At 38.5% G+C, this 14,692-nt stretch overlaps 1 protein-coding gene across 1 annotated transcript in view; it reads left to right on the top strand.

The window, feature by feature from the left end:
• Positions 1-14,692, top strand: part of vps54 (VPS54 subunit of GARP complex) — a 39,815-nt gene that overhangs the window by 12,955 nt on the left and 12,168 nt on the right. The window contains exons 8-16 of the mRNA XM_079553523.1: positions 68-194; positions 1,653-1,760; positions 1,832-1,887; positions 2,016-2,112; positions 5,842-6,113; positions 6,291-6,420; positions 11,048-11,229; positions 11,329-11,505; positions 13,174-13,279. Of these exons, the coding sequence (XP_079409649.1) occupies positions 68-194; positions 1,653-1,760; positions 1,832-1,887; positions 2,016-2,112; positions 5,842-6,113; positions 6,291-6,420; positions 11,048-11,229; positions 11,329-11,505; positions 13,174-13,279 (1,255 nt within the window). The remainder of the gene's footprint in view (positions 1-67; positions 195-1,652; positions 1,761-1,831; positions 1,888-2,015; positions 2,113-5,841; positions 6,114-6,290; positions 6,421-11,047; positions 11,230-11,328; positions 11,506-13,173; positions 13,280-14,692) is intronic.

The following is a 14,692-nucleotide window of genomic DNA, read 5'->3' as shown; positions in this document are numbered from 1 at the left end:
AAGAATCTGCAGCGAGAGCTTCACTTAATGACATAAACATTACTCTGTCGTGTTTGTGACCCCTCAGGCATCTGGGCTCTCAGCTGTGTGAACTGGAGAAGCTCATCGATAAAATGATGGTGGAGGACTTCAGTATCTACGCTCGGAGCGACTTGAACCGCAGCCTGAGGGACGAGACTCAGGTCCTGGAGAAGGTACAATAAAAACAACTTTAACCAGAGTGAAGACGCTTTAGAGAAGGGAGCGTTATTTACCCCGGGCTCAGGCGGCTTCAGCACTTCTGTAGCACTTTTCTTCCAAACTCTGTCACATTCAGTACTGCCCTCACAGGACCACGAGTTCAGAGTCCAGATCTTTATATTTGGGATGTGCACTGTACACCAACATCCTCCCTGATCCTCTGACAGCTCCTTCGTCTCTGTTTTGGTGTATTTTTCTTTGAGCTTTGTGAGCCTGGGGTAAAGACACACAGTTTGACAGAATAATATGAATAACGAGTCATGTGCCCATCGCAGGTTAAGGCCGCAAAAGCTTCCTCAGAGAAGGTGACAAACACTCATGTTCTTAAATAATTCAATTCTAATCATTGGCTTATTATAATTATTATGAAATATTGTGTGGAATTAATCAAAATGTCATCATTGTTTTGAATAATTTAACCTCTTAACCCCCCGTTAACCGAGCACACTTTCTCCAGTTCAGCTGCAGCTTCTCGACAGGATCTTGCAGCCTTTAGGCCTCATTTGAAAGCTAAGACCTACAAAACTGATCGTAGCTTTTTTGTTGTGTTTTTATGCCTTTTTTGTCACTTTTTTGCTGTGTTTTTGTCTTTTTTTTTGTCACCTTTTTGTTGCTTTTTTGTCGAGGTTTCGTAATTTTTTGTCATTTTCTTGTTTGTTTTTTTGAGTTTTTGTCACTTTTTTGTCTTTTTTTGTGTTTTCTGCACTTTTTAGTAATTTTTTTGTCATTTTCTTTGTTTTTTTGTCATGTTTTCATCACTTTTTCATCACTTTTTTGTTGCTTTTTTACTGTGGTTTCGTCTTTTTTTTGTCATTTGTTTGTCTTTTTTGTCACTTTTTTGTCTTTTTTTGTGTTTTCTGCACTTTTTAGTAATTTTTTGTCATTTTTCTCTTTGTTTTTTGTCATGTTTTCGTCACTTGTTCCTCCCTTTTTTATTGCTCTTTTGTTGCTTTTTTAGTGTGTTATTGTTGCTTTTCTGGTGTGTTTTTTGTCATCTATTTTTGTCACTTTTTTGTCGAGGTTTCGTAATGTTTTTGTCATTATTTCGTTATTTTTCTGTCATGTTTTCGTCATTTTTGTCTGTATTTTGACGCTTTTTTTCCCAGATTAGATTTGGGTAAAGCTAATGTGCTCAGTTCCGGTGGGAGTTAAGAGGTTATACTGTATAATTAAATTCTAATCATGAGTTTTAAATTAATGAATGGAATGAATCCAAATGTTCTCGTTGTTTGGAATAATTCAATAATGCTTTGACTTAGTTTTAGCTGCTTTTGCTTTGTGTAGAGTGAATCATTTTTCCTCTTGGTGGAGAATAAACTTGTGTAATCGTGGGGTTGGACTTGTGCTGCCTGCTCTGAGCCTTTAATCAATAACAAGTTGTTTTCCCATGGTGTTGTCTGCGGTGCGTTCAGGAGCGTCTGGAATCGCTGGTGTTCGGTTTGCTGCGTCAGAGGAAGCTGGACTTTCTGGACATTTACAACGAGGAGATGATTTCAGCAGCGAAAGCCATCGTGAACCAGGTAACGCCGATTACCCATGCGGGAGAAATCTGACACCGTTTCAGCCAAATAACGAGGCTTTCTCTCCCCAGTGCGTCGCAGACCGCGTTTTACAGATCGAAGACATCGACACCGAAGTCGTCACTAAGTAAGTTTGAATCCTGTTTCGTCCGAGGGTGAAATATTGTCAGATGGAAGTGTTGTTCTGTGGCTTCTTGCTTGGATGTTGTGTCTCCTAATGATACAGTAATGATGATATTTTCTTTTCCTCCTTAGGCTAGCGGATCAGATGCGCGTCATGATGTTTCCTCAATGGTTCGACTTGTTGAAAAACGTCTTTGAGTGTTTCCTTCTGTTTCTGCAAAGAATCAAGGTCAGTCCCGACTCGACTTCTCTGTTTTTCACCCCACAGTCTCTGCTCCATGTGACTCTTTTTAGTTGATCAAATATAAAAGAATAAAAGGGGTTTTCATTAGGGCTGTGCAATTAATCGAAATTCGATTACGATTTCAATATTTATTTTTTTTGCTGGATTTTTGTCTTTTTTTTTGATGGATTTTTGTCACTTTTTGCTGGATTTTTGTCTTTTTTTGATGGATTTTTTTTTTTTTTTTATGGTTTTTTTTTTCTTTGATGGATTTTTGTCTTTTTTTGATGGATTTTTGTCACTTTTTTTGATGGATTTTTGTCTTTTTTTTGATGGTTTTTTCGTCTTTTTTTGATGGATTTTTGTCTTTTTTTTGATGGATTTTGTCACTTTTTTTTGATGGATTTTTGTCATTTTTTTGATGGATTTTTGTCATTTTTTTGATGGATTTTTGTCTTTTTTTATGGATTTTTGTCTTTTTTTGATGGATTTTTGTCACTTTTTTTGATGGATTTTTGTCTTTTTTTGATGGATTTTTGTCACTTTTTTGATGGATTTTTTTAAAGGCAACAAATAATCGTTTGAATAATCGTGATTTCAATTATGACAAAAATAATCGTGATTATTATTTTTTCAATAATCGAGCAGCCCTAGTTTTCATCAGGCCTTTTATATCTTGAGCTTCTGATTTCAGAAATGTCAAACACACAGTTGGTGCTTTTGTGATGAATCTCATGTCGGTTGATACTGTAACACGCGTGTGGTTGTAACGTTTCCGGTTCGTGATCAGCTGAGCAAAGACAGTTTCCCTCTCGGTGCTGCACCTGCTTCAGAAGCTCCTGCTCAGTTTCGGTTCATCTTTATTGAAAAAGGTCATAAGGCGTCTGCAGAACTTCTGCGTCTGACTTCCCTCATTTGTTTATTCTCCCGTGCTGAGCTACATCAGCCGAGTTATAGGCGCTACAGTGCAGTGTGTCGTGATCAGTGCAGCTGTAACATGTTAAAGGGACTATATTGAGTTTAAAAATGTTAAGAATAACTATTTGAGAAGAGTGAGCTCAGACCTGTTCACCACAACTGCCTCTGAAATCCTGCTCTGTCACTCAAAAAGTTGTTACTTCGGGTCTGAAGTGCCGTCATGCACAAGCTTAATATAGAAGCTGCAGTTACATGTTTGACCTGAGGTGGCAGTAATGAGTATAAAATGGCCAACTTGCATCTAGTCTCTTTAATGGGACTATAGGGAGTTTAAAAATGTCAAAATTAAGTATCTTCCTCCCCCTACATGTTCCAGCCATGTCCTAATGTGTAGAATGAGCTCAAACTAGTTCACCACAACTGCCTCTAAAATCCTGCACTGTCTCTCAGAAAGGTGTTAATTCAGATCTGAAGTGAAGCATGCATGAGCTTAATATAGAAGGTGCAGTTACGCGTATGACCTGAGGTGGCAGTAGTGAGTATAAAATGGCCAACTTGCATATAGTCTCTATTCACCTGCCATTCACTGTGCCCGCCCCTTTTCTCCTATGTGTTACCATGGGGCTGGAGAAGTCTGCATGAACTCACTCACTACACGAAAACGAAGCCGTTTTTCGGCCGCGCAGAGAAACGCTGCAGTGTCGACATGTCGGTGCAAATGAACATCGGACATTTTACACAAATCAATCTGCTAAACATCAGATTTGAGCGGAGAATGTTTTCCCTCGTTCTCCGTTAAAATGAACGGGCTTCGCGCTCGACCGGAAGTGTCTGGACAACGGAAGTGCCGAGACAAGGGAAAAAGTGGCAAAAGTGGGCGGGGCGGAATAAGGTGAATAAGTGAAATTTAGCAGCGTGCCGCGTATGATGGTGTTAATTTTTGTCAAGTAAAATATTGCATCATATTTTTAGTCAAAGTAATTTTCTGTCTAAAATGAGACTAAAGCTAAATTAAAAGTTGTTCATGAGACTTTGTTGTTCCAATAGGGTATAGTTAGATAGTGCAGACACAGCGAATAACATGCAGACAACAGTTAATAATAGAAAGAGCCTCATATCATTTAAATCCACTGCTGAAGGAACAGCTCTGAGCTTTGTTCATAGCAAAAATATGATTATAATAAATATTATAATTGCAAACTTCACTAAATTCATTTTAGATTTAGTCGACTAAAACTAGACAAAAGTTGAAGTATGTGGTCAGAGTGAAACTGTTCTTATAAGTAAGAAACCATCTGTTAGATGTTTTGTAGCATTTTTGTTATGGTTTGGCATCGTTTAATATCCTGAATAATGACGCGGCTCAACATTTTTACAGCATAAGTCAAGTATAAAAATGTTTGTCTAAAACAGTGGTTCTCAGCTGGTCTGGCGTCGGGACCCGTGATCACCCTGGGATGAGGAACCGTGACCCAAATATGACTAAGACTAACCACAATGTCAAATATTGTCTTTTCCTAAACAAAAGCATTAAAGGATCTGTATCATGCTATTTTAGCCATTCCAAAGTTAAGTATGGCATTTATATGATATATTGTACCTCTACCATTATGGAGCACTCATTTTTGTGATAAATATAAGTGTTTTCTGGAGGTATTTTTCAAACCCGGAAGACACAACGCTTCGATTCAGTTAACTCCGCCCCCTCTCTCCGCACATACTTTACCGTAATATAAATAAACAGCAATAAGTGAAGTTACTTCACAATGCAGTTATACGGAGTTGACATCTGCAACACAGCTTCATAAATGGCTAACACACAAGCTAATATGCTAACACACAAGCTAACACACGTTTTGATAAACTCACCACTCTGGTCCATTGCTGTTTACATTACGGGACTCGCGTTGGTTATAAAAGTTAATCCACTTTGATTCAGGCGAAGGTTCACCAAACATCCATCAGAGACACAGAAAAACAACCAGAATAAGTTGCAACGAGCTCCATCTTCAGCTGCAGCGCAAACATGACTGATCTGTTCAGACGCTCAGGGATGTGTTTGTTTTGGCCACAGCTGACCTGGAAGCACCTCGGGCACATCCTTTTTATTTTTTTCCCTTTTTTTTCTCTTTGTTTCTCTCTTACGACAGAAATAATGAAAAAGCTGTTTTACAAATTAAAATCAGGCCGGAAGCATAGAATTAAGACATTACATTACAGACGTCGAGCACTTCCGTTCCGCTGTGACGACACAACTGAACACTCAGTCGTTCACCAGGAGAGGGCGGAGCCTCAGAGAGCAAGAGGGCGGAGCCTCAGAGAGCAGGAGGGCGGAGCCTCAGAGAGCAGGATTCAGGAGGATTACTGAGAGCTGCGTGAATGAAGCCACAAACCACTCTGGGGGGGTTTTTGATAAGGAAATAGCATAACAACATGGCTAAAAGCTCCAAGAAGTCGATTTTGCAGGATATAGGACCTTTAAATCAGCCAAAAAAACTAATTTTATCAGACTCTAGTAGTGATTGTGCACTTTTCTGTACATAAATATTAATAAGGTTTTCTGGGAAAGGCGAACCACCTGTTGAGAATCACTGGACTAAAACACAGAGCTGCAGTTTTAGCTGAAATCATGTTGTGTGTATTGTGTCTAATTTCCTCTGATTTAAATTCTTTGGATATCATAAGAAACTATATACGTCCAGATTTGTTTCTTTGTTTGTGCTTTTAGAAATATAGAATTTATTTGGTAATTAAAATATCATTTAAAAGCTGCACAAACCTAAAAGTCTAAAAGAGCTGTTTCTCCTCCTCCTTCAGCTGACGCTAAACGTGATCCGTAAAGTGGTCCTGGAGGCGCTGGACTCTCATCAGAAGCTGCAGGTTCACGCGGCGCCCGTGGCCGACTCCTCCGCTGACGTTTCCCAGAATGCCTTGCAGCTGCAGGGGGAGGCGGAGCTGGCGTACCTCACTCACGAAGGCCTGTTCATCAGCGACGCTCTGAACGAGGCCAAGCACATGGAGCAGAACTGTGTCCGGGAAGCAGGAGCGCGGCAGGCGGACGCGGAGCCAGCAGGGGGCGCCAACAACATGTCAGTTTATATATTTATATGAGCGACTTTGCAAAGAAATGTGGTGAAAAAGCAAGAGTTCGCGGATCAAACTAAACATTTCTGTTGTAAAACCTATCAAACAATCCACAACTGAAAATTCAACTCTTCCAACACAATATTCCTGCCTCATTCTAAATTCCCCGTGTGCTTTTGCAGATCAGCTGACAACATGATGCCCTCTGAGCTGGAGCTGAACCGGATCATGAACAACCTGCAGGAGGCGCTGTTCACGGCCTCTGACGTCAGCCACGACCGCTGTGTCAAACTACTCACGGCCAGAGCCAGGGTAAGACTCAGTTCAAAATCCGTGCAGTAATCTTCACTTTACTGCACGGATGCCAAACTACTCCTGGTATTATTACGCCTTACAATATAGTTCCCCCTTTTATCCACTTAGAAAATCCACATTGTTTAATTGTGTGTAATTATACTTTGTAGTGGAACACTTCACGTAACCATATTTAAATAGGGAAAACGTGGAAGAGCTTGGTAGCTTCTATCTTGACCTGTTTTGGAGGAGGGAGGGAGAGGCTAAATGCTAACGCCGTCTGCGCTGTGTTTACGTGACTGAAGGCACGGGTGAAGATCAGACAGGTCCTAAAGAACTCGTCACAGCTCAGGTAAGAACATATCTCGGTATGGAAAAACGGTGGCCTGTTCCTTTAAGCTTTGATAAGCGTTTTTCCATACTGAGATATGTTCTTACCTGAGCTTAGACGAGTTGATCCGTACCTGTCTGATCTTTGTGCCCGTGGAAGAGCGTGGTCGCTTCCAACTTCACCCCCATTTGGAGCTATAGGAATACATTGGGAGAGGCCAAATGTTAAAGAGGGGGTGTTCTGCTTTTTTCAGTCCCATAGCACCAGTCTATATCTCACTACAATGATGACAAACCTTCTGTTGGTCTGTAAATGCAGTAAATTAGAATAACTGCCTTGTATAAAATGTCTCTCTCAAAATGGCTGTAGTGAATGTCTTGAAATAGGCCTCTGTCTCTTTAAGAACCTCTGAGCCTTTAGACACGCCCCCTCCACACGCTGTCTGTGGCATCAGTGGGGAGGGGGTTCTGCTGAGGAGCAGTGGTTGGTTACTCGGCTGGTGACCAAAGCTCGGAGGCGTCTCCAGGAGGTGGGGGCGTTCCTAGGAGGACTCAGGCAAACCTATCCCTAAAATGGCCGCCATCAGAGTTTTTACAGATTACTCAGAAATACGTGAATGTGCCAAGGCAACACTTCAGGCATGTTTTTAATGAGGGAAAGACATAATGACAAGATTATTTATCCATTTTGCATAATACCCCCCTTTAACAACAACTTTTGCGTGACTGAGCGCACGCACAGAGACCAGACAGGTACACATCAACTCGTCTAAGCTCAGGTAAGAACATATCTCAGCATGGAAAAACTGTGAACTATTCCTTTAAGTATATCAGAAGTAGGGATGGGACAATAATGAAATTTGGTTTCACGATAACCTTGCCCAAAAATGATTGTGATTAACGATATTATCACGATATTTGGTTTAAATATTTCACTGAAGCTTGCAGAAATTACAGACATTATGGGAATTGGGTGATGAAATATTCCTCTTCATCGTCTGCTATTGAGTGAGACCTACATAAAGTATTTCAAGTTTTTTCAAGTTTATTTCATAAATTCAGAAATGACAATGAAAACATTATTAGTAAAAACACTTTTGTAAATAAGATAAGATCACCGAGTCCTCACCGCTGTTGGCAGCACAGATTGTCCAAATCTTCCTGTGCGGTTCTTGTTTTCCGAGATGTTGTTTCCACTGCGCACATTTCTTTGAGAACTTTGACCTCCAGTTTTTGGCAGCAGTTGGTGTAGTGGGTGTCCGCTGTGGCCCCCCCTCTCTGACCCAGCCTCCTCTCTCCTGCACTGCAGTGTATATAATGAGTTAAACAGTAACAGTAGTACAGAGCGAAAACCAGCTGATTTGCGTTATAGAATAAAACATTGAAACATAAAGGGTCGTGTCAGCAGCACTTTGGTTTAATTATTTCAGAAAAAAAACAATACAGTTGAGTCGTGCGGTGCTGCTAGCATCGCATTAATCCAGCCTGGTCTGCAAATGTGACAAACTTTGGGAAAGCCTTTGACTGAAGCACGTTTACTTCAGTTATGTTAAGGGGGGGTATTATGCAAAATCGACTTTTTCAAGCTTCACATCATGTTATTCTGTCATTCCCTCATTAAAAACATGCCTGAAGTGTAGGGCTGCTCGATTATTGAAAAAATAATAATCACGATTATTTTTGTCATAATTGAAGTCACGATTATTCAAACGATTATTTGTTGCCTTTAAAAAAATCCATCAAAAAAGTGACAAAAATCCATCAAAAAAGTGACAAAAATCCATATAAAAAAGACAAAAATCCATATAAAAAAGACAAAAATCCATCAAAAAAGTGACAAAAATCAAGCAAAAGCTAAATTTAAATCGATTTTTAGTCCTCCTAGGAACGCCCCCACCTCCTGGAGACGCCTCCGAGCTTTGGTCACCAGCCGAGTAACCAACCACTGCTCCTCAGCAGAACCCCCTCCCCACTGATGCCACAGACAGCGTGTGGAGGGGGCGTGTCTAAAGGCTCAGAGGTTCTTAAAGAGGCAGAGGCCTATTTCAAGACATTCACCGCAGCCATTTTGAGAGAGACATTTTATACAAGGCAGTTATTCTAATTTACTGCATTTACAGACCAACAGAAGGTTTGTCATCATTGTAGTGTGATATAGACTGGTGCTATGGGACTGAAAAAAGCAGAATACCCCCTCTTTAAGTTTGTCTGTCTGTAAACCATGCAGGTGTTTGTCCCTCAGATTGTTGGAGCTGTAAGTCCGTAGCTTTAGCTCTTGGCACAGACTCATTCCTTCGACATGTTCAGGGCCGGACTGGGACTTAAAAACGGCCCTGGACTCTGACCAGCCTGGCCCAAATTAGCCCTTCCACAAAGACATATGTTAACCCTCTCCAGTTCGGCTTTACCCAAATCTAAAAGCTCCTCAACTGGAGAGCAACAGCGTAACCCCTCATTTGAAAGCGAAGGCCTACAAAAGTGATTGAAGCTTTAATGTCATGTTTTTGTTGTTTTTTTATTACTTTTTTGTGGCTTTGTCATCGTGTTTTCGTGTTTTCTTTTTTTGTTGTGTTTCTGTCACGTTTTTGTGGCTTTTTTCATTGCTTTGTTGCTGTGTTTTCATCTCATTTTTGTCATTTTTTTGGTCACATTTTTGTCTCGTTTTCATCCTCGTTTTCGTCACTTTTTTGATGCTTTTCTTATGAGCTTTTAGATTTGGGTTAAGCTTGGTTAAGGCCGGGGGTAAGAGGTATGGACATATGGCCCGTCCGCCCCTGGTCATGTTCCTCATGTGGGAGTTTCATCTTAAGTTTTCTTTTGCTGTAAATCCCAAAAATATCCCACACTTTCTCCCGGGGAGGGCAAAGTGTGGAGTAACTCAGATCCACCGGGTTCACCTGTTCCCTGCCATGACAGCGGGGGCAGCGTTTCTCACTCATTCTTCCCAAAGCCTGCACTGATAAGGGGAGCGGGGCCCCCTTGTGGTGTAACACATTATGGTTTATCGTCCCGTGCCTAATCAGAAGTGCTCAAGAGTCCACATGTGAAGCCTCACGGTTAATCAAAGGGCTTTACCGGGTAACCACGATTACCCCAAGTTAACCCCTTAACTCCCACCTGAACCGAGAGCATTTTCTCCAGTTTGGCTTTACCCCAGTCCAAAAGCTTCTGGAAAAAAGCTGAAAATAGCAACAAAACGGAGACGAAAACAATGATGGAAATGTGACAAAAAAGTGAGAAAAAATGGATGAAAAAATTACAAAAATGTGATAAAGATATGACAAAAAAAATGGAAAAAAATGTGACAAAAAATGACAAAAATAATAATAAAAATGTGACAAAAAATGACAAAAAAATAACAAAAATGTGATTAAAAAATGACAAAAAAAATGGACGGAAAAATGACAAAAATGTGATAAAGATTTGACAAAAAAATGACAAAAATGTGACAAAAAATGACAAAAAAATAAAATAAAAATGTGACAAAAAAATAACAAAAATGTGACAAAAAAATGACAAAAATGTGACAAAAAATTATAAAAAAATAACAAAAATGTGATTAAAAAATGACAAAAAAATGGACGGAAAAATGACAAAAATGTGATAAAGATTTGACAAAAAAATGACAAAATTGTGACAAAAAATGACAAAAAAATTAATAAAAATGTGACAAAAAAATGACAAAAATGTGACAAAAAATGACAAAAAAAATAATAAAAATGTGACAAAAAATGACAAAAAAATCAATAAAAATGTGACAAAAAAATGACAAAAAAAATAACAAAAATGTGACAAAAAATGACAAAAAAAAATAACAAAAATGTGACAAAAAATGACAAAAAAATTTGTAAAAATGTGACAAAAAATGACAAAAGAATTAATAAAAATGTGACAAAAAATGACAAAAAAAATAACAAAAATGTAACAAAAAATGACAAAAAAATAACAAAAATGTGATTAAAAAATGACCAAAAAAATTGACGGAAAAATGACAAAAATGTGATAAAGATTTGACAAAAAAATGACAAAATTGTGACACAAAATGACAAAAAAAAATGTGACAAAAAAATGACAAAAATGTGACAAAAAATGACAAAAAAAATAATAAAAATGTGACAAAAAATGACAAAAAAAATAACAAAAACGTGACAAAAAATGACAAAAAAATGACAAAAATGTGATTAAAAAAAAGACGAAAAAGTTACAAAAATGAGTTGAATACCCAACAAAAAAATGATGGAAAAAAAATCTGATGACTCGGTTCAGGCGGGAGTTAAGAGGTTAAAGCCTTTGAAGAACTCGTCTCTCTCCTCAGGACGGGTCTCTGGAGCGTCTCTCGTCTGCTGAGTTCGTGTCCCTGTCCGCCGCCGTGGAGGGCTTCGTCCGGGACACGGAGGAGCTGAGCGGCCGGCGCAGCGTCAGCCTGAGGGGGGCGCTGCAGAGCCAGGCCAACCGCTTCGTCCACCGCTTCCACGAGGAGCGCAAAAACAAACTCGGGTCGGTCTTTAACACTGTCTTCTTTAAGCAAATTGTCCATTTCCAGTGTTCCTTGGGGTAAATGAAACGCCGCTGACGGTTTTTCTCTGTTTGTCTCAGTTTGCTGCTGGATAACGAACGGTGGAAACAGGCAGAAGTTCCCGCGGAGTTTCAGGACCTGGTGAACTCCATCGCTGACGGAAAGATCTCCCTCCCCGAGCGCAAACTCTCCGGTCCCGACGACAGGAAACCCACCGAGTTCCTGCTGGTCAACGGGCAGAAATACGCCGTCGTCGGGTGAGCTGCTGTTACTGACCTCACGTGTTGGGATGCACCGATACCAGCATCGGGTATCGGGCCGATACCACATGCTTGTACTCGTACTCATTCATGAGGTCCCGATACCAGAAACCGATACCACTTGTCATGTGGCCGGCGCTGCCACAGGACGCAGCTCCACTGAGGAGAGAAAATAGCAACAAACTGGAGAATTCTTCAGTGTAAATCGAATATTCCACATAGAGCTGACTTTATTACAGACGACACTCCCTAAACCAGAGTCCGAGCTGGATTTAACCAGAGCTTAATGTTGTTAGTGCTACAGAGTCTGCAGTGTTTACAACATACAGGCTAATGATGCTAATGTTGCTGACTAGCCGCTAACTCACGGCTAACAGTTCTGGCGATTCTTACGCCGTTTTATGCTCAGGGGTTTATTCATCTGAAAAACGAACCCAGCGACTAAAAAGTCCTCAAAAAATCCAAAATAAAGACATACAGCATGTTTATGTTGAGCCAAAATGAGCTGCAGCAGAACAATCAAAATGCTGAAGCTCCTGGATGAGTTATTATAAACACACGAGAAAATCCACACGGAGCTGAAGTAAAGGTGAAAAGAGACCATTTATCTGCAGTAATAAGTAACATCTCAATACTATTGCAGTGTTAATTTTGACAACATATTTTATTTTAGTTTTAGTCTTAGTCTTTTGACTAAAATGTAATTTAATTTTAGTCGAGATTTAGTCCAAAAAAACTTTTCAATTTTAGTCTAGTTTTAGTCGACTAAATTTAAGACTAATTTAGTCGACTTTGCATTTATAATCTTCATTATAATCATATTTAATCGTGGTCCTCGACTTCATGGAGCTGCTCCATGAACAAAGCACAAACCTGTTCATTTGGCAGAGAATTTACATGATCTGAGGCTCTTTCAGACGCTCAATAGAAGTTTGGATGATTTTAGTCTCTGCTTTTTAATTTTTATTTTGTCTTATTTTAGTCGACTAAAATATCTGGACATTTTAGTCATAGTTTTAGTCTCATGAAAAACTTTTAATTTAGTTTTAGTCCAGTTTTAGTCGTCAAAAATATCACTTTGACTAAAATTAAGACGAAATATTTTAGTCGACGAAATTAACACTGTACTATTGTTACATAAAAATACATAAATGAATAAAGCACAAGCATTGACGAGCTTTAGGACATGAGCTGTTCTGCCTATGATGGACCGAGCAATGAAAATATCTGTTCAATTCTGATATAACTTCTCTTAAAAGTGTCGACTACTTTACTTAAGGAAATGTAAATGAGTAAATTAACTCATTACAAACCAATCTGCTGTGAAAAAAGTAAGAATGTTGTGGAAAATGCCTTGTACTCGTATCGGTATTCGGTATCGGCAAGTACTTAAATCAATATTGGTTTTCGAAAAAGTGGCATCGGTGCCTCCCTATTTGCGTGTTAACGACTTCAATATACAAACATTTTAAAAGGGAGTATTAGGTGTGTCCAAACGCTCCAAACTTTTCTGAAGCATTTCGAACATCCCCAAATTCTGCGTCAGGAAAGTTGTGAACTTTGTGAAGATGAGACGTCCTACTTAACCCTAGTTCAGACTTTGTTTATAACTTCAGGTGTTTACGGAGGTGTATTTTCTGAGGTTTAAGTTTTGGTGATTTCCAGGACTGTTCTGCTGCTGATCCGGATGTTCCTGGAGTATTGTCAGTGTGTGAACGACATCCCCTCCATCTCCACGGACATGCTCACGAGACTCTCCGATCTACTCAAGGTGAGGTTTACTTTGATCTAGTTAAATCAGAGGTTAGAAATTAGATGTGAGAAAACAGGCTCTAGTTCCTATTCATATATATCTTAGATGGAATGAACAAAAGGCACATTATCGATAATTAAACGACTCCTTGGTGTTAATTCTTTTGGAGTAACATCTTCACAAACATTGATTGGAAAGAATTTGGGTTTGTAGTAAATGGTTTGTTCTTAATAAAAAAGTTTCAGAGGTTTATTATAGGGCTGCTCGATTATTGAAAAAATAATAATCACGATTATTTTTGTCATAATTGAAATCACGATTATTCAAACGATTATTTGTTGCTTTTTAAATAATCCATCAAAAAAGTGACAAAAATCCATCAAAAAAGTGACAAAAATCCAGCAAAAAAATGACAAAAATCCAGCAAAAAACTGACAAAAATCCAGCAAAAAAAGTGACAAAAATTCATCAAAAAAAGACAAAAATCCAGCAAAAAAAGACAAAAATCCAGCAAAAAAGTGACAATAATCCAGCAAAAAAGTGACAAAAATTCAGCAAAAAAAGACAAAAATCCAGCAAAAAAGTGACAAAAATCCAGCAAAAAAGTGACAAAAATCCAGCAAAAAAATGACAAAAATCCATCAAAAAAATGACAAAAATCCAGCAATAAAAGACAAAAATCCAGCAAAAATAGTGACAAAAATCCAGCAAAAAAGTGACAAAAATCCAGCAAAAAAGTGACAAAAATCCATAAAAAAAGACAAAAATCCAGCAAAAAAGTGACAAAAATCCATAAAAAAAAGACAAAAATCCATCAAAAAAGTGACAAAAATCCAGCAAAAAAATGACAAAAATCCAGCAAAAAAGTGACAAAAATCCAGCAAAAACAGACAAATATCCAGCAAAAAAGTGACAAAAATCCAGCAAAAATAGTGACAAAAATCCAGCAAAAAAAGACAAAAATCCATCAAAAAAGTGAAAAAAATCCAGCAAAAAAATGACAAAAATCCAGCAAACAAGTGACAAAAATCCATCAAAAAAGTGACAAAAATCCAGCAAAAAAGTGACAAAAATCCAGCAAAAAAAGACAAAAATCCAGCAAAAAAAGTGACAAAAATCCAGCAAAAATAGTGACAAAAATCCATCAAAAAACGACAAAAATCCATCAAAAAAGTGACAAAAATCCAGCAAAAAAATGACAAAAATCCAGCAAAAAAATGACAAAAATCCAGCAAAAAAAGTGACAAAAATTCATCAAAAAAAGACAAAAATCCATCAAAAAAAGACAAAAATCCAGCAAAAAAGTGACAAAAATCCAGCAAAAAAGTGACAAAAATTCAGCAAAAAAAGACAAAAATCCAGCAAAAAAGTGACAAAAATCCAGCAAAAAAATGACAAAAATCCATCAAAAAAATGACAAAAATCCAGCAA

This window comes from Gobius niger (genome assembly GCF_951799975.1).
Source record: "Gobius niger genome assembly, chromosome: 3".
NCBI lineage: Eukaryota > Metazoa > Chordata > Actinopteri > Gobiiformes > Gobiidae > Gobius > Gobius niger.
This window is presented reverse-complemented; position numbering and strand designations above follow the sequence as displayed.